We start from the raw sequence: 25,888 nt of genomic DNA, 5'->3' as shown, positions 1-25,888 counted from the left end.
GCCTCACCCCCAACGGGTACAGCTGTGATTGACAGCAATGAGCCATGCAGTGCCCAGGTGCACTGACCAACCACCAAAGGGAACAGAGGGCACACAGGTGCAGTGCATGTAAGATGAAGGGTATGAAAGGTTCTACTGAAGAACGAGAAAGTGCTGATGCTTGAAGCCTTCTTTGCTGCCAGTTGTACCTCCACTGTCAGGCAGAAAGATACCAAAGCCCACAAATGCTGGGTTTGTTTTTTTTTTTAATGTCAGACCAATGTTAACACAAACAGGTAATTAATGACTTCTCTGGTAGTAGCTCTGCTGAGAAATGCTTCCTATTACAAATTAGCCATTTTCCACACAGAGAGCTCCAGTGGGTGTTCCTACAGAAGCTTAGAGCTGCTGCAGCTTCCTTTCCCTCATCACCTATAGTGCCTTTGGAACAATTAAGAGGCTCTGGGACAACTTTGGGACAACTTTGGGACAACTTTGGGACAATGGGCACTGGTACCTCAGCATCTCTACTGACAGAGCTTCTCATCCACAGCATCCTTGCACTGCTAAAAGGAACTGAACTAAAACAAAGCTGCTGAGTGCCCTGGCTGCAGCCAGGCTCTGCTCCACAGGCAGGCCTGCTGCTTGTGCTGACATTTAATCACCCAGGACATCTGCCAGCTTGGCTGGACTGTGGCGATTTTCCTCTTATTCCATATTTAAAGTTTGTTCTGCTCCTCATATCACTGAACTGAAAAAGCCACCAGCAAAGTCTCCTCCCTTGGCCATCCACTGTCCTTTCCACACAGAACCTCTGAAGTCTCTACCTTTGATTATATTCTCAAAAAACATAAGTATCCTCCTCCAGAGGTCCTCTGGCAAGTAAGCACGACTATACTTTAAATTATATTTGTTAAACTCACTGCCAAAGTCAAGAATACAAGTGACCCCCTTGCTCACTTTGCAGGTACCCTCTGAGTGCCAGGTGTCACCTCAGCGTTGGTGACAGGTGTCACCAGGCACAGTAACTGATGCTCACCATGGTAATAGGGTCAGACTGGTTAAAAAATGACACTGAGCAGCAGAGGGTTGAAACCTGAAAAAGGATTGAAAACCTGCCTCTTTTTACAGTGTCCCTACAAGGTAAGGGCCTCACCTGCACTTCGTTTCTCCTCTCAGACTACAAGCAGAAATTTAGACAGAAATAAGAAGCGGCAACACAAAAGCCCACAGAATTCTCAGGAGCCAACCACCAGCAACCTCAAAGGATTATTTAAGTGCCAGAAAGACCTCAGCTGAAGAATCCCAATTATGCCAACAGTTGATTTTCTGAGAAGTGTTGGTAGCTTTTTGGGATTGTGTTTTATTCCTTTTGTTATTCAGGAAAAAGGAGGAAGCTGTGGAGCAAGGAGACACTTATCGACTTTTTCAGGTGAATGAAGCAAAAAGTAATGTTACAGTAAGCAGCCAGCAACAATAAAATATATCTCTATTCCTGGTTCAGGTATTTGAAAAACCTGTGCATTGCAATGTCAAATTTTGGGTTGATTAATAAAGCTGCATTTATTACCCAAACCAAAGGACACACCTGGTTGCACTTGCTCCAACAGGAGTTTTCTGACCATCAGGCTCACCTGGCAGCAGAAGGCAGCTATGCCCATGCAAACTGCAGCAGGCTATCCCACAGCATCCCTACCAACCACTCCCCAGGAACATTTCCTGATTTTCAACCCCCTAACCATGGGTAAAGTACCTTCCCTAGCCCCCAGTGTCGTAGTGAACATCCCAGGTCTCTTTCCTTCAACGCCAGAGGCCAGGGAGGGAAGCTGTGAGCCTGAATGAATGTCATTGATAAAAAAAAAAACAGGAAAAAAGCCCAGACTAGGCCAGCAGCAGAGCAGTGCCACAGGCTGGAGCAGTTCAGGAGGGAGGCACCCCACAGATGGTCACTTGGCCCTTGACCCTGGGCCCCTCCTGTGCTCCCCGACCGCAGCTCGCTCCCTGCAGCCGGCTGCTCCCACCTGGAGAGGTGATGCAATTCTTGCACAGAGTTGTTCACTTCTCCAGGGATGTTTGTTGTTAGACACTTCCACATGGACAAATTAGCTGCAGCTCATTACCCTGCTGTCTCCTCTGCTGAGCTAATTGCTACATCCAGGGCTCAGAGAGCCAAGGGAGCCTCCTATAAAATACACCCTCCTCACACTGCTCTTTTATGCACCCCCCAAGAGCAGGCTGCAAAGCTGAGCTGCACTTGCTGGAATAACACTGTACTCATTTACAGCATATCCAAAATCAGATTGTTTTGTTTTTCTAGCAGCACCAAAAGCTACACCACGCAGCAGCAATTTCCTATTTTTGCATCCTTAAGTGAGTGAGGAGTGACAAGAGAAATACAGTTCAAAAAAACATTTGTCACACAAACTAAAATATTGAAAACCATTCAGGTCAAAGAGGTTCCTGACTGTAATACTTTTAATTATGTAACCACCTAAAAAAGCTCTTCTGAAGTAGCCAAGGTGATTGCCTGGAGCTAGGGTGTTTTTCTGTGGCTTTCCAACATAAATGCTAGAAGTTGCAGTAGTGATCCATACAGAAGGAAAATTCCTCCATGAGACACCTCCTACCCTTCCTTCTGTGAACATTCCTTACAAGGGAGAAATCTATGCCTGTGCTTAGCAGACAAACCCACTCTGTGTTAAAAAGGCCAAACCAAGTTGTTTTTTTTTATTTCTGAAATCCTGGAAAGCATGCTAGGATCCCTGTTCCAGTGATCCCACACTCTCTCTGATAAAGAGACTCCCACTCTCCGAGCACTCAATCGCCCTGGAAATACAGGAGCAGGAATAAGGATCCTGCTTCCCATCAACACCTTGCTCCAAGGCACTGCCAGTTAACACCTCATCCAGTTCCACAGCTAAGGGAAGCAGGCGGGAAGGACACACACACACAGCAGCCAACCTGTGGTCAAGTGTGCCACCAAGAGGCAAATGCAGCCACGAGAGTGGGGAGCAAGAACAAAGAGCAGCAGCAGCCTGCAAAACAGCCAGGGAAACCATGGAGGGATTGCAGTGTGGGGCTGCAAAATATCCAGGGAAACCATGGAGGGATTGCAGTGTGAGGGATACAAAATACCTGGGGAATCCTGGAGTGATGGGCAGCTGCAGCAGGACTTCTAGGATTTTCCAGGAGAAAACCCCTGTCTCTCTACTCTTATCTATATAAAAAGGAGTGTTTTCCAAATGTTCTAACTTTTCAGGTGGGAAACCAAGGGGCAAGAACCTGGTAACAATTCCTTCTTTCCCTCTATCATCTCAGAAACAATCAAACCTGTCTGGTTTCCTAAAGGCACAATCAGTAACTCCCACGATTTCCTGAGCGGTCCCTGTGCCCTTTGTTGCCACCCCCAGCAGAGCTGCAAGCCCTTGCTCTCATTCCTATAGCTATAAAAACATGCAACTGCTCTTAGACAGTCGGTATTTTGTCCAAAGAATATTTCTTAGAGTTTCCACGAGCACTGAGCTGCTTCTGTGAGACAACCATCATTTAACAGGCCAACTAAGCTTTTTCCTCACCTTGCACCGAACGCTTTATTCCTGAGGACAGGGAGACCCGGAACAACTGCTGTGCCCACAGCAGCAGGTTTTGGCAGCATCTCCTGCTGCCCTGGCATGGTTCAGCAGTGGCACAGGAAGCACAGCTCATACCTGGTCCTGGCTGGTGAGCCCCAGGCGCATGACAAAGTAGAAGTGCACCAGGAAGTCCGAGTTGGGCAGCAGGTCCTGGCGCCGGCTCATCATGGCGCAGAGCAGCCGGAACGCCTGCAGCTTGCCCTCCTTGTACTCGCTGGGCAGCATGGCTGCCTGCAACAGCAACAAAGCCTGCATCACTCCTTGCCTCCCCCACCAGCCAGCCCGTGCCATGCGTGCCCAGCAGCCCTCCCACAAAGCATTACCTCAGCTCCAAAGAGCCTTTGGAGGGCACGCGCTGTCTTGGGCAGCAGTGATGGTGGAAGTTAAAAATAAGGCAACTAAGGGCACACCCATTCAGCTCTGATATAGAAGAAAATACTCTTGTGTGAGAACTTCAGAACTGACCTTGAACAGCCATGATGCAAATATCCTGAGAGGAGGGATCAGGACAGGAGGAGAGGGAGTTGACTGATTGTCAACGCTGATAGCGAGGTTGTCTCGGATCTGATGATTTTTAAAGAAGAGCATTAATAAAACCAGTATCTTTTTTTAATGCTCTTTTTTTTGCATTATTATGTTTTACTTTTATTTTATTTATATTTAGGTACTACAGCTGGGGCTATCCAGAGCTCCCACTTCAGCCAAAGCCACCAGGAAAGCTTGGTCTATGCTGCTGCTCCCTGGCCAAAGCAAACATTGCCAGTTTGAGTCACACTGTGGGCCTTTACACAAATACCAATGTCTGTACTTCTTTTTTCTTTGCTACTGTTTTCCTCACCCCATTTAAATTCTCTTGTCATTGGACAGGATTCTCTGCTGGAAACCAAACAAGACAAAGCTTCCTTTACAGCAGAGCCCTCCCATGCCATGTTTATGCTCCAGGTGTTAACACTAAATCCCATTTAATAATCATTTCCACAACAAAAGAAAAGTGTTGTTATTATTAGCTGTAAGTACCACATACCTTTGCAAGTTTAAACCACAGCTCATAAAGGTAGCCAAAAACTTTTGCATGGATTTTAGGTGACTGTATGTTGTTCACATCTCCAAGAATTCCCAGGATTCTCCTCCACAGCACAGCAGCAGAATCAGGATGCCAACCAATAAGGCTTCCACCAGCAATTATACTGCAATCGTCAGCCAGGAACTCACTGCTGTCTGCAAATTTAAAGTGTGCCATTTCCACAAGTTAGAAGTGCAGTCTAAGCATGAACTTGGTCAACAAAATCTGGTCATTACTCCTCCTAACCATCTTCCATCTCTTTTACTGCTGGAGCTGCTTTTGAATCAAAGGAGAACACGGCAGCAAAGGGGCTCATGGGTGACAGCACCACAGGGCACAGCACTGCCACTCCACACTGTCCCCACCCCAGAGGGCTTTTCAGCAAGGGAGGCAAATGCAGCTAAATGCAATATTCAGGTACCTGAGGGATGTATTCAATCAATAACTCACTCTTACAGGTAATACTTCTATATTTATAAAAGCCCTTTCTTTTTTTTTTTTTGAGATCACACGGTGTAGCAAGACCTGGCAATGCAACTGGACAAAGGAATAAAAAGCCACGGCTGAAGAGTCTTGAGGAATGTGCTCAGGCATCACCACTGATGCAGAGCAGCTCCTGAGAGAGCAGAGCTTGGAGAAGGCTGTCAGGGTAATGGGATTTATGCTCTTAAACAGTACAAATCCACACTGAAGTGCACATTTTAATGACAAGAGCTGGTAGCTGCTCTCCTGTCACAGGCAGCAGCACAGCCATGCTGCTCCTGGCATACCTGCAGCAACTAAGGCATGGAAGGAAGTTGCAGGAAACCTCTAGACAGGCAGAAGGAAATAACTCATGTCCTCTGAGGACACAAAGAAGGTTAGTGAAATAAAAGGCATTTCAGATGCTTTTATGTTTGAATATATTTAAAAACAATTTTGGGGATTTTTTCCCCCTTTTTGTTTTGTAGCATTACAAAGTCCCAAAGTGCTAAACCACATGTTATTTATCCAGCACATTAGAATGACCTCCTACAGATCTGTGCTCAGGGAAGTGGCATCTCTGCTGCTCGGTGGCAGTGTTGCTCTGTCTTACCCTATCAGGTTTCCACAGCGGAGCAAGCTGTGACTTGGCTGAGGCAGGAATGCAGTCAAGGGCACTTTGGGTCTGCTGGGCAATGACACATCTGTTACCCACTTGTCCTTTCACTCCACATTACCTGCCAGGTTGCAACATGAGGTTCTTTCTCTTTGTACCCCCAAAGGAGCAATTCTTGCACCACACCAACAGTGAATTTATCATACACGATCATTCTTACCATGGGCAGTATTACCTTTTTTACAGCAGCAGTCCCAGCAGTTGGACCAGGTGTGTGCTGCTTCATTAAAGCACAGATATTTCAAAGGAAAAGTCAACATGAAAAAGTACCCTTGAAATTCTGTATCCATTAGGAAGGCAGCCTGTAAGACATCCCTACATTACTGCATTAGCTCCTAACCTAATATCTGACTCACACTGCCAGAAGAAGGGTACCTTTACAAATGGCAAAGAATGAACCACTTCTTTCCTATCAGTCAAAAAATACAGTAAGGCATTTCCTCAGACCATGCTGCTATGGTAATAAAACCTGTTCACTTGAAACATTTATTAGTGTGCTAATGGGCAGGCCCACGAGTGCCCAGCTAGGCACTGTAAGAAGCCCATTTATTTTCAGCTGGGTGGGTGGTGGCTTTCTGGATCATCATTTACTGGCAAATCAATGGATGATCCAAACCCCTTCCACTCTGAACCAGCACAATGAAGGGTCCTTGGTGCCCTGTGCCACATAAGCCAAGCGAGGGGCACAAGCTCCTCTTTAGAGGACACAGTCTCAAGCTGCTTCAGGGAAGGTATAGGTTGGATATTAGGAAGAAATTTTTCACCAAAAGAATAACAAAGTACTGGAATGCTCTTCCCAGGGAGGTGGTAGAACCACCATCTCTGGATGTGTTTAAAAAAAGACTGGACATGGCACTTGGTGCTATAGTCTAGTTGAGGTGTTAGGGCATAGGTTGGACTCTATCTTAGAGGTCTCTTCCAGCCTCATTATGCTGTGAGATTCCGTGGGGCACAGGTGTGATCTCACACACCCAGCGTGGGGCCCGCGGTACCTGTGAGGTTGGCGGGCTCCTGCGAGGGGCTGAGCTGGAGCCAGCGCGGCGCCGCAGGATCCCCGCCCGCTCCTGCAGCCGGCCCCGCCTCGGGCTCATCCTCAGTTGCCTGCCAGGCCACCAGGGCGATGTCCACGTCAGCTCCACAGCCCAGGGACGTGTCACTGCTCACGCTCTCACCTGCAAACAGCACAGTGCTGCTCACAGCTGCAGCAGCAGAGCGCCCCAGAGAAGCGTCTCGGCTGGCTGCAGCAAAATCAGAGCAGATTTCAGGTGCTGCCCTTGGCAAAAGCACTCTCGGGGCACTCACTTTTCTCCCTCTCTCTGTAATACCCGTGAGATTGCTGCAAGTCTGCTTTCAGATCCAACTCGGCTGTACTGCTGCTCCTCTGCATTAGCACCTGCAGGGAAAGAATCCATCTTAGCTTATACGGCTCTGAGCACTACACCACACTCCAGCAAATTTCACACCCACACAGTCATTAGAAATTAACCACAACCCGGTCAAGACATTCTCATGAATATTCAGAGTACCCAAGTGCTTGTCAGTGTCCTTAGGAAAACTTCAGGTTTTCCATTTAATTCTTTATCCTCCCTTTCACAACCTCAGTTTTCACACCAATAAGCAGGATTTTTTACCTATGTTTTTCAAACACATCTGAAATAATTTGTTAAGGTATAAAAAAAAATCTTTCAGCATTCATATTTCACAGAGATGATCAGGCTAAGTCATTTATTGTTTCAACTGTTCAGTCAAAAGTTCCCATTAAAAATGTATGAAGTTTGCCTGTGCTGATGTCAACTCACACTAACATCTGCCATGCACGGCTGGTGATAGGAACTGTGCTGAACAGAAGCATTTTCATCAGTGCTTTAAACCATCAAACATTTATTCCCGTGTACTGTAGCTCTGTAATAGCCATGAATTATTTATCCTTTAAAAGGTACAAACTTCATGTTGATATTTCAGAAAAAGACCAAAGCCTTGTGTAAGACTAGAACAGAGCTACAACTGCAGAAGCAGCTGATGAGCTCAGGAGGCACAAACTGATCACACCCAGCAGGACAATAACCTGCGACAGGGCTCACTTCCAGATGCCACACCAGAAATGGGATTAATCACTTTTCACACTTTCACCTCCTAGAGTTTCTGAATGCTAAAAGGCTTCTGATTAGAAAGCAAACATTGCTACGATCTCTACAGACATTACTTTTGGGTTTGCCTTACTTGCTCAGCTTCATGCTCCTTTACATATCCCTTATTTTCTTGAACTGATTTGGAGTCTGAAGTTGAATTTCCAGCCTTTTTGCCTAGAAGTTTCAGAAAGGAAACAAGAACTATAAACATTTGCAGGACCAAAACACACAAGAGGTCTCACGTAAATTTCAGCTATGTTTACACGTCTCATATTTATAGTTAAGGGCTATACAACACTTAAATGGGATACAAGAAGCTTTGAAAAATCCTTCAGAAGCATAACATACTTACAGGAGAGGAAGTGAACTCCAACTGCAGCTTGAATACACAAAATTCAAATGCAAGTCAGATGAAAAGTCAAAGAGCTACATACAAAGTGCACACACATTCCAGGTTTCATTTTCCCTGCTTTACAAAAGGTCACATCCTGCATTGACAGTCTCTAACTTCTTTTAAAAAAGTTCTTTCAACAACTTACCAACTATGCAGCAACTAAGAATATGAGCTAAAAACATATTTTAGAGAAGAGTTGGAAACCAAATTAATTAAGAGCAGCACTTGTGAGGCTGAACTAGTCCCAGATCTTTTCTTTGAAAAACACAGTATTGCTGCACTTTATTAGAATTACCTTGAAAAAAATCAGATGGAATCTGATCTGCAATATCTGAAGTGCTGCTGCTTCGAGTTAGCTGCTGCTCTTGGTCTGCAAATGGGCCTGCAGCTTCTGTTCCTTCTGAATTTTCCAGCTGCTGAGATTCTTCAACTTCTGTTGATTTAATTACAACACAAAATATTTGCAGGAGCTCATATATACATCTGCGAACTCCTCACCTAAGCTCTATGAAAAAGCAATCCTTGCAAATATTTAAAATTCCCAAGGTAAAATTTACAAGTAATAACTTAAGTTCTCTAAAATAACCTTAGAAAACCCATAAAGTTTAGAGATGCATGTGCAGCATAAACGGTCTAGAAAAGGAGAGAAGTGATTTTGGGAGTTAACAAAGAGGAGCAGGTCCCATGAACGAAGCTGGGTTTTCAGTGCTGGAGATCCCAACTGGGCCCTGTTCATTCTTGAGACAGAAAGACAGAGCAGAGGCAACAGAACTCCCTTAAATGCAGTGTGGAGAGAAGCTGGCTGTGCTCCCTGAGTGCCTCCAGAAAGAGGGGAAAGGAGGAGGAATAAAGAAAGACAAAAACTTAGAGTAAAAAAAGCTCTGAGCTACATATAACTTGGGTTTAGCTTGTGAGGACAAATCCAACCAGGCAACTTTTGGTTTGGCTGTAACTGTGAATGAGAAACAAAAGGAGGAGAGAGAGGCATGAAAATCCCCAAGAGAAAATAAACTGCCATGCTGGGGAAGGAGCAATGGGAACTCTTGAGATTGCAGAGCAACACAGCACTTTGAGAAATTCATTTATCTTAGCATTTGGGAAAAAAAAAATCTAGTAACACTCCAGTGTTTCCATTCTGCAGTGTGCAAGTTTTAATATTGCTTTACTACTTAATAAACTCTGTAGGTATCTCAGAAAGTTATCTCAGGAGGCACGTGCACAAAAACGAACGTTTCTGGTATTGACTGACTTCAGCTGACTTTCAATGTCTTACAGAAAGCAATAAAATAAAACATCCAATGCAATTCACCAACTGGAACAATTTCAGCATTTCCCCCCAAAATAACTTGAGATGAAAACACACCAAAGATGTTTCACTGAGCAGGAATCCCCACAGGGCCATAAAGCACCATGTACAGATCTCCCCTTTCTCTTGCTACTGCAGGTAATGAGTCTGGGCAGGACTCAGGAGTCACAAATCCCTCCCAGGAAGCAAAACATGGGTATTTTCACTTTAGTTACTAGGCAATATAGATCTAATTGCAATTAATGGCAGTCTTCAATATCAACATGAACAAAAATTGCTTTGCTTGCAGTGCTGCCAACGTTCTGAGAAGAACCAACCGGACAGAAAGGGAATAGAGAGAGAACAGTTAAAAAATATAAAGAACATTGATATACAAGATGACTTTAAAGTACAGTACCTGACAGTCTGTGAGAGCAAGAAGTGTAAGAGATACCAGGGAAGAGAGAGCTCACAGTGTGAAGCAGAAGAGGTACACTTTTAGTGGCTGGCAAAGCCTCATAAAGATGGACACAGTTGCTGATAGACTGGCTTCGCTTAGCTTACAGGAAAAAATAGAGCAATAATTACATCAGGAACACAGTGAAATATTGCAGTTCTGAGTGTCACAACACAACAAAACCCAGAGTTTTGGGATAAAGCTTTTCAACAGAAAGCCCAGGGGCTTCTCCCCTGAGATGTAAGTTAATATTGTGCAATACTCTCTCACACTGAAAGGGTAATAATCAGGGATTTCTGATCCACAGCAAGTGTGGAAGTGCCTTTTATTTGAACACACACAAACAAGAAATGTTGTGGATCAACACTTCCAGGTTCTCCCTACTGCTCTGGCAAGAAGTCAAAGGGGAAAATGCTGCAGCAGTAGGGAGAACCCTTCACTGGAGCACCACCAGGGACTCTCTGAGTTTAGAAATAAAACTCAAGACTGAGCTGGCTCTACTGCCAAAGCACTCAGTGATCCAGGCTGGAGGCCGTGGCTCAGCCATGGAGCCCCAAACCACCCGGAGTGCTCTCCCTCCTTCCAGCTCTCCTGGTAAGGAACTGGGGAGGGAGCTGTGCAGCCCAGCAGCTCCTGCTCAAAGCAGGGGGCTTCCACAGGAGTCTGACCCAGCAAACCAGCACATGGAAACATGCTGACATGATATAAAGAAAGGCCATGTTCAGGCTGCTTGAAAAGCTTGAAAAAACTGAGATCTGTTCCATGTCTGGGGTCTCAGTCATTACTCCAACATTCCCCACCCCAGTCTCCCTCCTGCTTTTCTCTTTGCAGAAGTAAACATGAGAGCAAAACCTCATCATACCAAGAAAAACAGAGCACATAAAGCAACTATCAAAGGATAATATTATTTATTAAATATCTGGTTTACCTTGTGCTCCCAGGAAAAAGCTGCATCAGTATCTGCTATCTGCCTGTCAGTAATAAATACTCTCCAAGGAACTGATAAAAATAGCCATGTACCTCTAAAAAAACCCCTAAAGTGAACAGGTTTAACTCACAATTCAATGTCCTGTAACTAAAAGCTTACACAGAGAATTTCCCCAAATACTTTGTGATTCACACTGGCCAAGACATCCTGACGTGGACGTGCAACCTCTCTGCTGGGGCAGTAAACTATTGAGTTGCTTTTGGCAGCAGCCACCCCTCAGAGGGAGATGTAAAACCTGAGTGTTACTGAGTGCCTGGCCACCAAAGCACTCAGCTGTGGTCTAACCTGTGGCTCTCTGACGGACAAGGTTTCTTGCTTTCTCCACTCCCGGGGCCCCGGAGGTTGTGGCACTTCTGAATCTCATTGGCTCCACAACTTCAGGGTGACTTTTCCAGCTTAAGGAAAAAGATCTTCCTACTACAGCTGTCTTCTGAGGCTCTAAACCACCACCTTAGGACAAAGAACACAAAGTTTTCTGGCACTGGATGCTTTGGCATGTATTTTTGCCGAAGTACAAATGGACTCAGACATGGCAAATATTAATACTTTAAACAACAACAGGTTAACTTTTACTATTAATCCAAACCAACTGGCAGTTCAAACTATGTGCATCGATCTCAAGGTGGCATGCAAATGCAGCTAAAATACTGTCAATTAGAGACTTTACTAAAAATACACAGAAAGGAATTTTTACAGAGTTGCCAGTGCCAGCCAACAGCACAGGAAACCACATTTAATCTCTGCCATCCAAAAAACCCTGACTGTAGGTGCAGACCCCAGCCTTCCCCCAACTACCTCTCCTCCCCAGTGAAGGATGACAAGACACAAATCCCAAGTGCTTCACATTTGGTTAAACAGGTTCTTACACCAGATTAGGTAGTGTTTAACATTAAATTAATTTTTAAGGTTAAGCTTCAATATTTAACTGGTTTGATACAAAAAAAGCACTGAAGCACAAAGACAAACCTTTGCCTCTCTGCTTTTTTTCCTTCTGCTCACTGAGCTTGTCCAGGGGCAGGTTTGTCATCTCCACACCATACACAGTCCTGGCCAGCACTGCTGTCAGGGAGTCCATGATGTTGGCCCACTCATTGATGAGCTCCTCCCAGTCGGTCAGGGAGGACAGGACACTGAGCAGCTCATCCCACAGCTCCCGGGAGATGTAAACGCTCAGGTTGGCTCTGATCCAAGCCACAATGAGGGTCTGAGGGAAGAGACACCAGTGGCAGCTCGGGCAGGGCTGACAAGACGAGTTCAGCACACCAAGCCCAACCCACAACTCCGACCTGCACATCAGCACAGACTCTTAGCGCTGCACATCAGTTGCGCCTCACCATTTTCCCTCAAAAAACACTACCAGAAATAATGGGGAAAGTTACTGATGAAGGAAATTAAAAAAAAAAAAAAAGGCTAAATGTTGTCTGGCAAACTGAAATAAGACACTCTGTAATAACAGCAGAATGAATGAATGTCCTACACCCACAGAATGACTGAGCCCTGGGGCAGCACTACACACCCAGTTACACTATCCAGGCTGGAAATATAGTAGGAAGCATAAATGTCTCTTTCACTCAGTGTGACTCAGTTTTGACTTGCCAGCTGGACTTTTAGGAAAACAGTTACTTGATTCGTACACTTTAGAGACACTCACTGAAAATATCCCATTTGTGCTACCACAGTTTGTAACAGAGCCCTGAAGAACAGAGCAAACTCAACTCTCCCTCCGTTAGTAACAGTTTACAAAATAATTACTAGCAAGACGTGAGAAACCCCTCCTTCACAGTAATACAAGTAGGTTTCATAGCACTCAACTAAAACTGTGGGCAGTTGTGACAGAGCAAACCAAGCAGCCCCACTCACTCACTCGGAAGAGCAGCCCCGCCATGCTCTGAGCAAACGTGTCCTTTGTCTGGTTCTCCTTCGGCTTCTGCATCACAGCTTCTGTTATTCTGAGAAGTATCTGCAGCATCTGTTCCCTGAGTCCAAAACAAAATATTGTGTTCCATTAGTTGTACCTGCTCATTAATCCTGCAGCAAAGCCTTACTCATTGAGAATACAGTCACACTTCGGACCTCACAGATCATTTGTAAAATAGCTTGGTTGGTTGTGGACTGTAACAACTTTTTCTCTTAAATGACAGTAAGTTAACCTTACCACGTCTTTCTGTTCATGGACAGCTCCATTATCATGCGCCTGAAGATGCTGAGAACAGCTTTGCAGGCATCCACCTGCTCCTTCAGCAGCAAAGGGACCTCAGTGCATGGCTCCAGCAGGAAAACGTTGGCAGAGTTTGTCAGGAATACCTGGCGTTGACAGTCCATTTGAACAGTGTTAGGAATGAAAACAGGCGAGACTTAGAACAAAACACCTGTGCTTCTTCAGTTAAACCTTCCCCTTTCCTTAGAAGAGGTTTCATGTTTTACCCATCACTTTATTTTTCTGTTATTCCAGTAAGGAGCCAGGTGGCTCCCATCACACACCCACCAAGGCTCAGCATGTGGTTTGTGGGTGTCTCCTCTGCTTGGGCAGACAAGAGGACATTCCTCCAGCAAATCATTTCCTGCCATCATATGCTTAAACAGCCACCAGTATTTTCAATAAATCAAGTTCAGAAAAAGTAAATGCATGGTTCTGATCAATTTCTAGTACTCACAGGAAGAAAAAAATTACCCTTTTGTGTTAAAATACAGATCTCTGGCCTTAAGACGTGGTCATGTGGTTTAATATACACGTTTCAGAGTGACACACAAAGCCCAAATTGTGTCTTACAGAACCAATCAAGCCCCGGTAGTTCTTTTCCTCCATCTTGGAGATCGTAATGTAATTTGCAGTGCAAGTTCTGAGGCCAGGCAGGTCACAGCCCTGCAATGTCCCCCTCCCACCCAGCTCACCTGCAGTGCTGCCTGAGCTCCAGCCTTCACATCCCTGTCCTCATCCTCCAGCACGCAGCCCCTGCTGACGGCGCTGGTGAAGGAGTAGGTCCTGCCCCAGCTGGAGGAGCGCTTGTGCCCGCAGGGCTCTGAGGAGAGCTGCCAAACACAGCCTGGTTAGAGGCAGGGCACAAAGGAACACACCAAACTGAAACAAAACCACCCCTGAGGTCAGCAGCCTAAGCAGGGGAACTGGCGTGGCATGCACTCATTTCCACAGGGAATTCCTGGCTATTATTTCTTCATTTCCGCACATGGAATTTGAAGGCTCATAAAAGTTTTAGAAGGTATGTTACTTAAAATATTTTTCACCATTTTTCATAGTCGCTGATTGTAGTAACACGTTAATTTAAGTCTGGCAAAATTATAAATTCTCTACAAAATGAAGTAAAAATCTTGTAATTCTCACTGTTTTACAAATCAAACCTCTTATTTCAGTACTAGCAAACTTCCCTTTAAACAGTGTCGCAGTGTCAACAGAGTCAAAGAACTTTTACTGATGGTTCAAAACAGGATATTAAAAGATGATGCACAGGGACTTTATCTACAGGTAAATTTTCTAGATTAAGGTGTCCAGTTACAATATACAGGAATTAATACACATTGTCAAGTTTTACGCGCCACCAAAATGAAACGGTTTTCCATGCTTTAGGCCACCCAAGAGTGAATTTTAGCACTGCAAGACCCATCAGTGTTTCTTCCATGAAGTTCCTGCTGTCATATTTACACATGCAGGGAATAACCACAAATTACATTTCTCAAACCAGCTGCAACTGTCCCTGCACTCAAAGTGCTACTCAGTAACTATTTCAACTGTGAGTCCTTAACTAAAAGCATTTTTTAACCCCTATTTTTCCCCACACTTCAAGCTGTTACTCCTCTACAGAGTGAGGTGAAAAGCCCCATATTGCAGCTGACAAAGTAAGGAACAGGGGATACCATACATGTTTACCGTCTGTTTGCACTGAGGAGTCTTCCAAGGGAGCAACAGCATCCTGGCTGTCCTCCTTCTTGTCTGGCTCCTCCATGAACACAGGTTTCTCCTGCAGTATCCACTTCTGGTACACTTTCACCACCTTCCGTGTTGCGGAGATATCAGAAGGCGGCAACAAAAACGCCTGAAAAGGAAAGTTCACAGATTTCACTCCACACAGGACACGGAAGTGATGCATACAAACACACACACCACCACCCACACTGCGATTTTAAGCAGCAAACTTCAGTTCCCTCAACAATTCCATAATCTGGTCGTTAAACTAGACCTAGGAAGGAGCCTGATCTCAAAGGCTGCTGCTGTGACCAGTGTGGTATTTGCTGGTGAGTGAGGAATTGATGAATCTGACTCCATGTTCTTAGAAGGCTAATTTATTATGAGGTTATATGATAATATATTATAGAATGCTGTACTAAACTATACTAAAGAACAGAGAAAGCATACAGACAGAAGACTACAAAGAATGCTAATGAAAACTCGTGACTGCTTCCAGAGTCCCGACACAGCTGGACTGTGATTGTCATTAAGTTAAAACAATTCACGTGAAACCAATCAAACAATGACCAGCTGGTAAACAATCTCCAGACCACACTGCAAAGCAGCAAACACAGGAGAAGCAATCAGATAATTATTGTTTTCATTTCTCTCTGAGAAATGAAAAGAGAGAATCCCAGGAGAAGAATCCTGGGCAAAGAGAATTCTTCAGAAAATATGACAGTGACAGATCAGCAAGTTTTGTGACAGACCAAGTTTGCCCAGCCCCAGCCCCCCAGGGTTTGTCTCACACAGAAACAAGAAGCAGGGCAGCGAGCGGCCGCGGGCAGACCTGGCGGAACACCTCGTTGACGAAGTTGACGTATCCGCGCGTGGAGAGCAGGATGCCCTGCACCATCTCATAGACGCCACGGTGCTGCTCCTCCACGCTGCACAGGCTGCAGCTGCTGAGCCTCCTGTCCGACAGGCTGCTGCTGCTGCTGCCGCCGGAGTGGCCGCGCTCCTGCTCGCCCGCCGGCACTGCCGCGCCCGCCTCCAGCTCCGCGCTCTTCTCCTGGCCCGCGGCGACGCTCTGCAGGCGCAGCACAGAATCACAGAATTGGAAGAGACCTCTAAGATCATCGAGTCCAACCTATGGCCTAACACCTCAACCAGACTATAGCACCAAATGCCATGTCCAGTCTTTTTTTAAACACATCCAGAGATGGTGATTCTACCACCTCCCTGGGAACAGCATTCTAGTACTTCGTTATTCTTCCGGTGAAAAATTTTTTCCTAATATCCAACCTATACCTGCCCTGACATAGCTTGAGACTGTGTCCTCTGGTTCTGTCAGAGACCAACCCCCACCTGTCTACAACCTCCCTTCAGGAAGGTGTAGAGAGCAATAAGGTCACCTCTAAGTCTCCTTTGCTCCAGGCTAAACAATCCTAGCTCCCTCAAACGTTCTTCACAGGGCTTGTGTTCCAAGCCCTCACCAGCCTTGCTGTCCTCCCTCTGGATGCACTCAAGCATCTCAACATCCTTCCCAAACTGAGGGCCCAGAACTGGACACAGCACTCAAGATGTGGCCTCACCAGTGCCAAGTACAGGGGCACTTTTTGCCAGGTTTTGCTCTGGCACTGCCTGCGTTTTGCAACCTCTCAAACTATAGGAATGTGCTCTCTGTTGACAGAGTGACAAAACTAGCTTCTGTCTTCTCAAAAAGAAAAGAAGCTCAGAAGTTTCTCTCTTTGATTAAGTGAAAAAGATGCTTCATAAGACTTTGGAGACTTCACTTCAAACTTAAGGATAGCTAATTAGACAGAAGCTAAAAAGTCCTGCTTGGGCAATTTACTAGAAAAAGAAGAAAACAAAGAAACTAATCGCTTTTGTGAGGTGTTTTACCAAGAGCAAGAACCTCTTCACCTGGCTCAGTTTTTCTCTGTTATTTTGCCTTTTATGAAACCTTTTTGCTTCCAACACTACAACAGAAGCCATCCTGCTGATTTTATGCCTCCAAAGGTAGCTGAGCTATCTTGGGTGAGTAATAGACCTCCAAGAGCTTATGAGACATGGCTCAAGAAGGCTACTATTACTTAAAACTGTGTTGCTTCTCTGCTGAGCCCACAGCTGACACTAACTTATGGTTCAAGACCAAATGTAAGCTGAGATTGATTCTAAATTCTTTACAGGAAGCTGGAGAGTCTCTCAAAACCATCGATTTATAAAATTCATTGTGAGGCATCCAATGCCAGAGGAGTCTCAATCATGAGTTTATAAATGAAATATTTCTCTAATATCTCATTGTAAACAGCTGCTATAACTGAGAGGAAAACAAAGCAGCCTTTGATGTCACTGGGAAATGGTCCATGGAACCACCAAGTATGACAGTTAACAGAGTAAATTCCAAAAGTCTAAATATAATACTGCTGAAGCTGGTAATGAAACAAATTATGAGGGAAAAAAAATCAAATAAACAGCTACATCATTTATTCACTATGGGGTAGCATTTCTTTGTGCTTCAGCTGTCAGTGCAGTGAGATCACCTGCAAGGTTAGCACACATGCAAGAAGCGAGGTAAACTTTAAAGCCCACCTGAATAATTTTAGGGAGCACTTCTCCTCCATTTTTTGTATTCTGAACAGCAGTTAAATACTTCTTTTCAAGGAAGAAGGTAACGAGCCACTTGATAAAAACCACTCGAGCTGCCATGTAGGGGATTTTTGTGCAGTAGACACTCTCATTGTTCCGCGTTGCAGTGACATACACCGGCCTTGGCCTGATATCAGGGATGTCTGAGGGGAGGACAAAAAGGAAGAGAGAAACAAAGTGCAATCTTAGTAATTGCTTCCCAGCTCTAGCTAAATGTACTGAGCATATCACCAAAAAAATAACAGATGCAATGACTGACTGCTTTTATTTTATTAATGCTTGTATTCTATCGTAACTCTATCGCTCCTCAGGAGAACATAACAGCACAGCTCCTTCCTGAGGTTATCACTTGTATCACTCAAAACAAAGGAAAGCAAAAGAGAAGAGCTGCAAAAAGAAGGGCAAAAGCTGAAACAAAGAACCAGCCCTGCTACAATGTAAGTTAGTTTTACAGGAAACCAGGGAGAAAAAAACTCCTCATCCCACAGAGCTGCAGTGATACACCAGCTGGGAACAGAGATGCTGCTGAGAGCAGTATCTTTTTCTTCTCCAAAGGCAAAACCCACTACTTACCCAGCACAGGTTTGTAGAGGTTGGTTAGCTTTGTAAAAGATGGGAACAAGTGAGGAAGATAGTATTTTCTGAACAAAGTAAAGAGAAACTTAAACCCAGTGTCTTGGTTCTCCTTGTTCTTCCACTCCAAGCTGGCAGCCTTTGTCACGCAGTTGGAGAGAAACAAACAAAAAGCTTTAAGTTAATGCGTTGTACTGACAATTGTTTCCCCCTGAACACAAAAAACAAGCAACTACACTTTAGCAAGGAAAGAAAAAGCAGCACAGCCCCCAAAGTACCTTTACAAACTGCAGTAAGAATGGAAAGTAGGAATAGAGCATCCCCCCAAAGCCAGCAAGCTCAGTGGAAGCCAGTGGATTTGAGCTGTTCTAACCAGAGGAGAAGAGCAACTGTACTGTTGTGCTCCAAACAAATTTGCTTCTTACATTTTGACAAAGCCACTTTGAGCTCTGCTTTTATCATTAATATTTTCTTTGTCAGAACAAACACAAATAAACAAACACTGGAACCACTATGCAGTGGGATTTGTAGAGTAAGCAGGTTTGTTTAGACCCCACACAGGTAACAAGAGTATAAAAAGAAGAGTGACATTTTTGTCTTTAACTGAAGTGTTGTGAGACTCTGATATGTAAAACAAAGGGTGCTGTGGAGGAAGCTGATAATTTCATACAGCCACTTTTTAAAATAAAGCATTTATTCAAGATGACAAAACCCTTTCCAAATATTATTTTGGTCTTGCCTTTTCATACTAAAAAGTGTATCTCAAAGTATTTAATTATAATTTATCTCTTTTTAATAACAAGGCTCTTTAATGTTCATTGTCTGCACAGCTTCCACTTTATTTCAAAATGTTGCTTAATTTGTACTTTTAAAATATATACATTATCTTAATTTATTTCCTGTACAGATTCATCTGATCTACTTCTAATTAAATTTTTTGTACATGTTACTTGCATCCTTTTAAAAACATCACAGAAGCCATCTCTCTTTATCTCTTCCTCCAGTGGTCCTTTACATTCCTTTTCATCTAGGTATGTGTCCAAAGAGAACAAACTGAATCTTTACCCCACATCAATTTTCTAAATGCAGCCACGAGCACATAAAACAGTCAGTTATTCTGCAAGTTTGGATAACATTCATTAACTCTTATCACAGAAGTGTGACAAACTGCTTATTTTCACCAAAAATGGCACGAGGAAATACCTTTGGGATGATTTTCCACTTAAGAGTAAAAAATGTGCTGGGGAAGGGCAAACCCAGCTCCGCACAGATGTAGTGTAGGCTTAATTTCTACCACAAATACATCCTCCAAATATGAACAGTTTCAAACATCCATCCTCCTCACCTGAATTACCATATATTTTAGCAGGAGCTGGAGAAAATAGCAGGTCTGGTCTTCTGCAATTTTCTCTCCAGAGACAGCTGGCAAAAGCGGCGTTATTTCTTCTGGAAATATCTTGGCTAAAATCAAATATTTTAAGCACAGAACGCATTAAAATACTGAAATAAAAGCTATTTTCTGTAAAAGATTGACTTGAAAATAACCATTAGGGCACTATCAAGCTGTGCAAGTCCAGCAGCTGCTCAGATGTCCAAAGTCCTGGCACATCCCAGCGAGGATGACACCAGATTCCCGGCGGCTTGGAAGGGCTGACACCAGCAGTGAGCCAACAAGGAAGAAACCTCCACACCTGCTTGAGGGGCAGTAAAATGCTCCTGCTGCTGCTGCATCTGAATTAAAACCACCCCAGAGCCAAAGAGCAAGCCCTCAGAGGGACAGGAGCAGGCGGCTCTAGAGCCGCACCAGCCCAGCAGCCGGACACACACTGCGGCCAGCTCGGAATTCCAGGGGAAGCTGGCAGCACCCATTGTCCCCTCCTCCAGGAGAGGCACACCAGGAGAAGGCTCACGGGCAGCACCCATTGTCCCCTCCTCCAGGAGAGGCACACCAGGAGAAGGCTCACGGGCAGCACCCATTGTCTCCTCCTCCAGGAGGGGGACCTGGATGTCCCCCTGGAGGATTTGGAGGTCCTATGTCGCAGCCATCTTTTTATGAAAAATCCTTTCCTTAGGATTTTTCCTCCTGAGAAGCTGAGAGGCCTCAGGAACAAAATGTAAACAATGGTTATCTGCTGCTGTGGAATGCAACAGGTGCATCTGTGATTGGCCCATCTTGGATGTTTGTAATTAATGGCTAATCACAGCCCAGCTGGCTCGGACAGAGAGTCTGAGACAGCTGCCTTTGTTATCATTCCTTTCTATTCTTAGCTTAGCTAGCCTTCTGATGAAACCTTTTCTTCTATTCTTTTAGTATAGTTTTAATGTAATAAATATCATAAAATAATAAATCAAGCCTTCTGAAACATGGAGTCAGATCTACATCTCTTCCCTCATCCTAAGACCCCTGTGAACACCATCACAGTCCTTGGAGGATTTCACCCTATCATTGAAATTTCGCCCAACTGGCGGGAGGAATGATGAGGAGGACTCCATTGCTACCAGAAGGCAAATTAATTACTTTATGATACTATTATTCTATACTGTATTATACTACACCTAAACTGAAACTGAACAAGAACTCAACGGAACAAAATCTCCTGACCGACAGTCTGGACACGTGCTTGGCCCTGATAGGCCAAGGAAACAAAACGCCATCGCTTCGGGTAAACAACCTCCATACTGCATCCCACTTTGGCACAACACAGGAGCAGCAGATGAGATAAGAATGGTTTGGATCGCTCTTTTCCCTGCTCCTCTCAGGTTCAGAGACTGAATCCCAGAGGAGAAGGGGTTGCATGTGCCCCCAGGAGCAGGCTCACCGTCGGGCGCGGCCGGGGGGCTGACCAGGCTCTCCAGCGTGCAGGGCCCGCGCGAGGACGGCAGCGGGGGGAAGCCGGGCACCAGGCAGGCGAACATCAGGATCTGCTCCTCACCACAGTTGGTCTGCAGGGCTTGCAGCCACAGCAGGAACAGGCGGATTCCTTCACACCTGAGCTGCAAGGGGGTGCATTTGGGCAAAAAGGGGCAGTGACACAGGTCTGTAAGCGCAGTAACATGGGTAAATAGTTCACAACAGGCAGGGCGAGAGCTTCATCCCAGCTAGGTGTTGCAAGGTCTAGCCATCATACCAAGGGTATTCACATTATTAATATAACCTAGCTCTAATGCCAGAGAAAGCTCAAAAAATTAGGTATTAAGCAATATCAATACCTAACTGCCTCATTAGGTACTAAGCAAAATTAGGTATTAAGCAATATCCTTCTCCAGGTAACTTCACAAAGGTCATGAGAGCAGCAAAATGACTGAAAAGACATATTAAAATAATCAAGGATCACAATAATAAAACTTAAGATTAAAAGGTGAGCAAGAAAACATTACAAAGCCTAACAATCTGAAAAACACTGCTATTGGAAGGCTGCAAAGCAGCATACTTCACAGGAACTTAATTGAAAAGAAATATGAAAACATCAACACGATACCTTGAGAGAATTTCCAGTGTGCAAAAGCTTCTTCAGAATCGACCCTGGATTAGGAAAATTAAGGAGACATTATCAGACACGTCCCACCACAATGTTTTCAAAAATATTTCATGAAATCCTACATTAATTTATTCTGGGGCCACTACACTGGGTATTAAGACAACTATGAGGGAAAACCCCAACTGAATGTAGCTACAATCACCACCACCCAAGATTAACTGTGATGTATCTTTCCTCTGGGTTTTCTTCAGAGTACCATGTCTCAAATTATTTTCATTTATAGTAAGATCTGTGAATTATACACACTCCTTAAATGGGCTCCTTCCCATTTAAGGAATGTGTATAATGGCAAGATCTTGCCATTTCACAAGATTATATAATAATGATTAATATATATATATAGGAAATTCACATTAATGCACATGAAATGTTAAACAAAAGGAAATCACAAGGCAGAGGTGTAAATAAATGCTCTGCCAAATTTTGTACATCACTTTATGGACACAGATAAAAAATTTTGCCACTAAGACCACTCAATAGAAGCATAAAGAATGTATCAGCTACAGAGCAACCAAGTGGAACCAATTTGGTCTGGACTAGTGCAGCTGAACTGTTGTGAAGTGGCCAGGCAGATGTCTCCTCTTGTTTTTGTCAGTGCTGAGTGGAAATGTGACAGCAGCCCTTCCCTTGACCTTTAACTTCCGCTCATTGTTCTTCTGCAAAAGCAATTCCTTGTTCTGATGACAAAAATGGCAGCTGGTCAGACAGTGCTGCAAACCAACCTCAACCAAAAAGTCCTACTTAAAAGGAATAGAACACCCCCATAAAATTTTAATAAGCAGCACAAAAACCCACTGGTGCCACACTGGTGGCATTTGGAAGCAGAATTTGAAAAGCACTGACGAATTCAAGGCATTTGATTCAGAGGAAATTATCAAGTTAAACCACTTCACTGGATTTCAAGGTGTTCTGGCCACCCAAGGTTGCTCTCTGCGAGACTCCTCCTATTCCCTCTCTTCTTCCAGAAGCTTCCATACCACCAGAGTGGGAGGAAAGAAGAGTCTTGGTCTGAGGAAGCCACCCATGAGTATCTTGTCTGTCATGGCCAAGGCCATATTCTAACAGGATGCTGGGAAAATCCCCCATTTCATGAGAATCTGGGAAAGACAGCTGGGGCCAAACTTGCAGAAATACCATGTATTCATAACTCTACTCATATAATGTTCATTAAAAGAAAAATTGATCTGAAAACACTACTAAAAAGTCGGAATTTTTTTAAACAATTTCTTCTTACCTATACTGCGAAAATGCCATCGATAAAAAATCCTCTCTGGTAGCAGCTGCAATATTTTCTGCAGGAAACAAAACTAGTCAAATTATCTGTAATAAAACTGGTTCATCAGAGGATACAGAGAAACAGATGCACGACATACAAATGACATGGGAATACAAACAGAGTTTCTTTTTAAACTACTGGCAGCATGGACTAGGGCTCAGCCACGGGTGTGGCAGCAGCAGCACAGCTCACCTAGTGCTGCTCCACCTCACAAAGGTCTGGCAGCACACAGGGCTTCACACAAATAATGTCTCCAACTTACAACTTTTCAGCCATTGAAATAATTAGGAAGATATATTTAAACAGGAAACTAGTTTTGAACACTTCCGTTTGGAAATCAAATGAAATTAAACAACATTATAAGTGACTGACAGTCAAGAGTTCCTTGCAATTATCACACAAAACGACTGGCACCAGTTTCTGCACAACAAAGCACCTCTAAGTTCTCAGTAATACCACATGCAAGATTCAAATGGATGATAGGTCACCTAAGCAACAGTGACACATTTGAGGGTGTTTTGCACACAGAAACTCACAGGAAAAAACAAAGCATCACAGCCCAGAAAGCAGCTGGCACTGTGGGCCACCCCTGGGAGCCGGGGGACAGAGTCACAACCACTGCCAGAGCATGTGCTCGAGACATGGAGCCGGACAGACCTCTTGCTTTTGACAATAAAGGGCTTCAGAAATTATATTCAACACTCAGAACAGTCTTTTTTGGACATGGAACATTCCTTTCTCCATGGCAGAGTATGGTAGTCATGACAAGTTTGTGGACACAGGGAGCTAGACCTCAGGTCACAGACAGGCTGGTCCTCCTCCACACCTCCACCATAGCATGTGTTCCCCACACAGTAAACAGCACTTCTGAAAGGTTAATCAGAATAAAAATGCAAACCAGGCAGGTCCTTTCCATGTTCCTTGTACTTTGTCTCAGTGTCACTCCCCCAGCTCCCTCCCTAGCACACCATGGCAGCAGGACCCCAGGAGCAGAGGGTCCAGAGGTCGAGCTCCCTGTCTGTGGGCAGCAGGAATGCTTGGGATGAAGGATCTGACTGGCTAAAAATGAGGCCATGACTCACATTGGGGCTTTACCTGTTAGTTAAGCACCAGGCTTCTGCCAATCAGATTGCAGGATCCACGGACAAAGAGTTATCATTATCCATCTAAACATTAAAACACTGGCAGCCCACCACTCCTCCAGACTATTTCTGGCATTAATCATTAATTAGCTGGGCACGGGGCAGAAAGGAGTCCTAAGCTAACCCAGGAGCACTCCTAACCCAACCTGACCCAGGAGCTCTGCGTGGGAGCTGGGTCTGTGCCCAGGCTCACCACAAGCCGTGTGCCCGAGGTGTGCGAGGAAAAGCTCCAGGAAACAAAACCCTACGGCAAACCAGCAACAAAAACAGGGCTGGGTTCAGGTGTCACACTGCAGGAAGGAAGCTTCATACACTGGCACATTTATCATGGAAAACCAGACAGAAGCACAAGTATTTTGTTTCCATTGTTTTAGTCTGTTACACAGTTTCATCTAAATTTGAACACCAAGCTCCCTTCCAGAAAGTGAGCTGTGATGAGGTCCGAGCTTCATAGGCTGGAAAAGTGCAAAGCTCCAGAATAAAGACCCATTTGAAAAAGAATTTGGTAACAATTTTCACATCCAAGTCTCAGAGAATTTTAGATGCAGCAAAGATGCAGTTGTATCCAGAGAAAAGCAGAAAAACAAATGCTGCACAGTTCAACAACGAACAGGAAAAACAAGCCTAAACTCTAAACTGCACAAAACTGGGGGGGTCAGGGCAGAAAACAACAAGCTTACCATTCTGTTCTCTTTACAAAACACAGAATCCAACACCCTTGTCAGGTGACTGAATCAAAACAAGCAAGGGTTCAATCCATCAGTAAGAGGACAGAAGTTCCTATCTGAGAAAAGCTCCCATATCCCAAAGTCTTTTCACACAGCAAAAAAAAATGTAGACACTGAAGTCACTTCCCTTGCATTCTCCTTTTCAGCATCTCAAAACCAGGAAAACGATAAATCTATGTATCTTGAAAAAATGCAAGGGTGTGACTGATCACCTGCATGGTCCTGCCCCACAGCAAGGCACCCTCAGAAAGCAACCTTGTCCCCCTCCTGCACTGCAGACAGCACAGCTCTGCAGCAGAGCAGGGCCACCCTAAATGGTATGAATGCAGAACCCGCCTCTGCTCCGGCAATGCAAAAAGAAGTCACCCAGGTGCAAAGTCTACGTCATTGAATATAAACTCTGAAGGTTACAAGCTAAGCCCCAGTCCCACCAGCACAGCTTCCAGCTGGTGGTTTTTGCCCTTCAGTCCCAGACTGAGGTGGTGCTGCAGCGTGACATGAGACTGCACAAGTCGCGAACCAGCTCCAGCTGTTTCCTTTGCAACTTCACGTTTCCAGCAACATTTTGTACACCCTCCCCACCCCTGGTGCTCTAAAGAACATGCACTGCTATTGCTATGTAACAAATGAGAGTTTCTTCCCCTCCAGCCCAGGCTGTCAGCCACACCGCTGTGAATCTGAGCTGGCTATTGACATCTTGTTCCTAGTTTCACACTACACTAATAAGAAATATTTTAAGAAACCCCACAGTGCAAAATAATATTGCTTTTTCAGAAAACACATAGATCTATTTAATGCTTAGTGCTTTGCTGCATCTATATGGTAATCCATTATAACACACTTGAAATAGAAATTAGGTATTACTACTGATCAACACATCAGGGTATCTGTCAGTTCTTTTAACTGATTATCCATAGTTCTTTTTCGTTTGGACTTCCTGCATGACTAGGAATAATGTTAAGTTTAAATCTTAGTTTACACAGGATGCTGCTTTTTGAAAGCTGTGTCTCTC

The 25,888-nt window shown here is 44.5% G+C and overlaps 1 protein-coding gene across 1 annotated transcript in view; it reads right to left on the bottom strand.

Annotated features, from left to right (window-relative positions):
- The window catches only part of RALGAPA2 (Ral GTPase activating protein catalytic subunit alpha 2), a 93,958-nt gene that overhangs the window by 58,418 nt on the left and 9,652 nt on the right, over window positions 1-25,888 (bottom strand). The window contains exons 4-24 of the mRNA XM_066546111.1: window positions 22,965-23,022; window positions 21,671-21,714; window positions 21,011-21,185; window positions 19,537-19,652; window positions 18,192-18,330; window positions 17,562-17,761; window positions 15,817-16,056; window positions 14,941-15,114; window positions 13,958-14,095; window positions 13,221-13,369; window positions 12,930-13,041; window positions 12,032-12,269; window positions 11,351-11,515; window positions 10,039-10,179; window positions 8,631-8,768; window positions 8,033-8,115; window positions 7,115-7,205; window positions 6,805-6,984; window positions 4,636-4,829; window positions 4,077-4,175; window positions 3,687-3,842 (exon numbers count right to left, since the gene is read on the bottom strand). Of these exons, the coding sequence (XP_066402208.1) occupies window positions 3,687-3,842; window positions 4,077-4,175; window positions 4,636-4,829; window positions 6,805-6,984; window positions 7,115-7,205; window positions 8,033-8,115; window positions 8,631-8,768; window positions 10,039-10,179; window positions 11,351-11,515; window positions 12,032-12,269; window positions 12,930-13,041; window positions 13,221-13,369; window positions 13,958-14,095; window positions 14,941-15,114; window positions 15,817-16,056; window positions 17,562-17,761; window positions 18,192-18,330; window positions 19,537-19,652; window positions 21,011-21,185; window positions 21,671-21,714; window positions 22,965-23,022 (3,030 nt within the window). The remainder of the gene's footprint in view (window positions 1-3,686; window positions 3,843-4,076; window positions 4,176-4,635; window positions 4,830-6,804; window positions 6,985-7,114; window positions 7,206-8,032; window positions 8,116-8,630; window positions 8,769-10,038; window positions 10,180-11,350; window positions 11,516-12,031; window positions 12,270-12,929; window positions 13,042-13,220; window positions 13,370-13,957; window positions 14,096-14,940; window positions 15,115-15,816; window positions 16,057-17,561; window positions 17,762-18,191; window positions 18,331-19,536; window positions 19,653-21,010; window positions 21,186-21,670; window positions 21,715-22,964; window positions 23,023-25,888) is intronic.

Source organism: Molothrus aeneus, chromosome 3 (assembly GCF_037042795.1).
Source record: "Molothrus aeneus isolate 106 chromosome 3, BPBGC_Maene_1.0, whole genome shotgun sequence".
In the NCBI taxonomy this organism is placed as follows: Eukaryota; Metazoa; Chordata; class Aves; order Passeriformes; family Icteridae; genus Molothrus; species Molothrus aeneus.
Note: the sequence above shows the minus strand (reverse complement) of the source record. Positions and strands in the feature narration are given on the sequence as shown.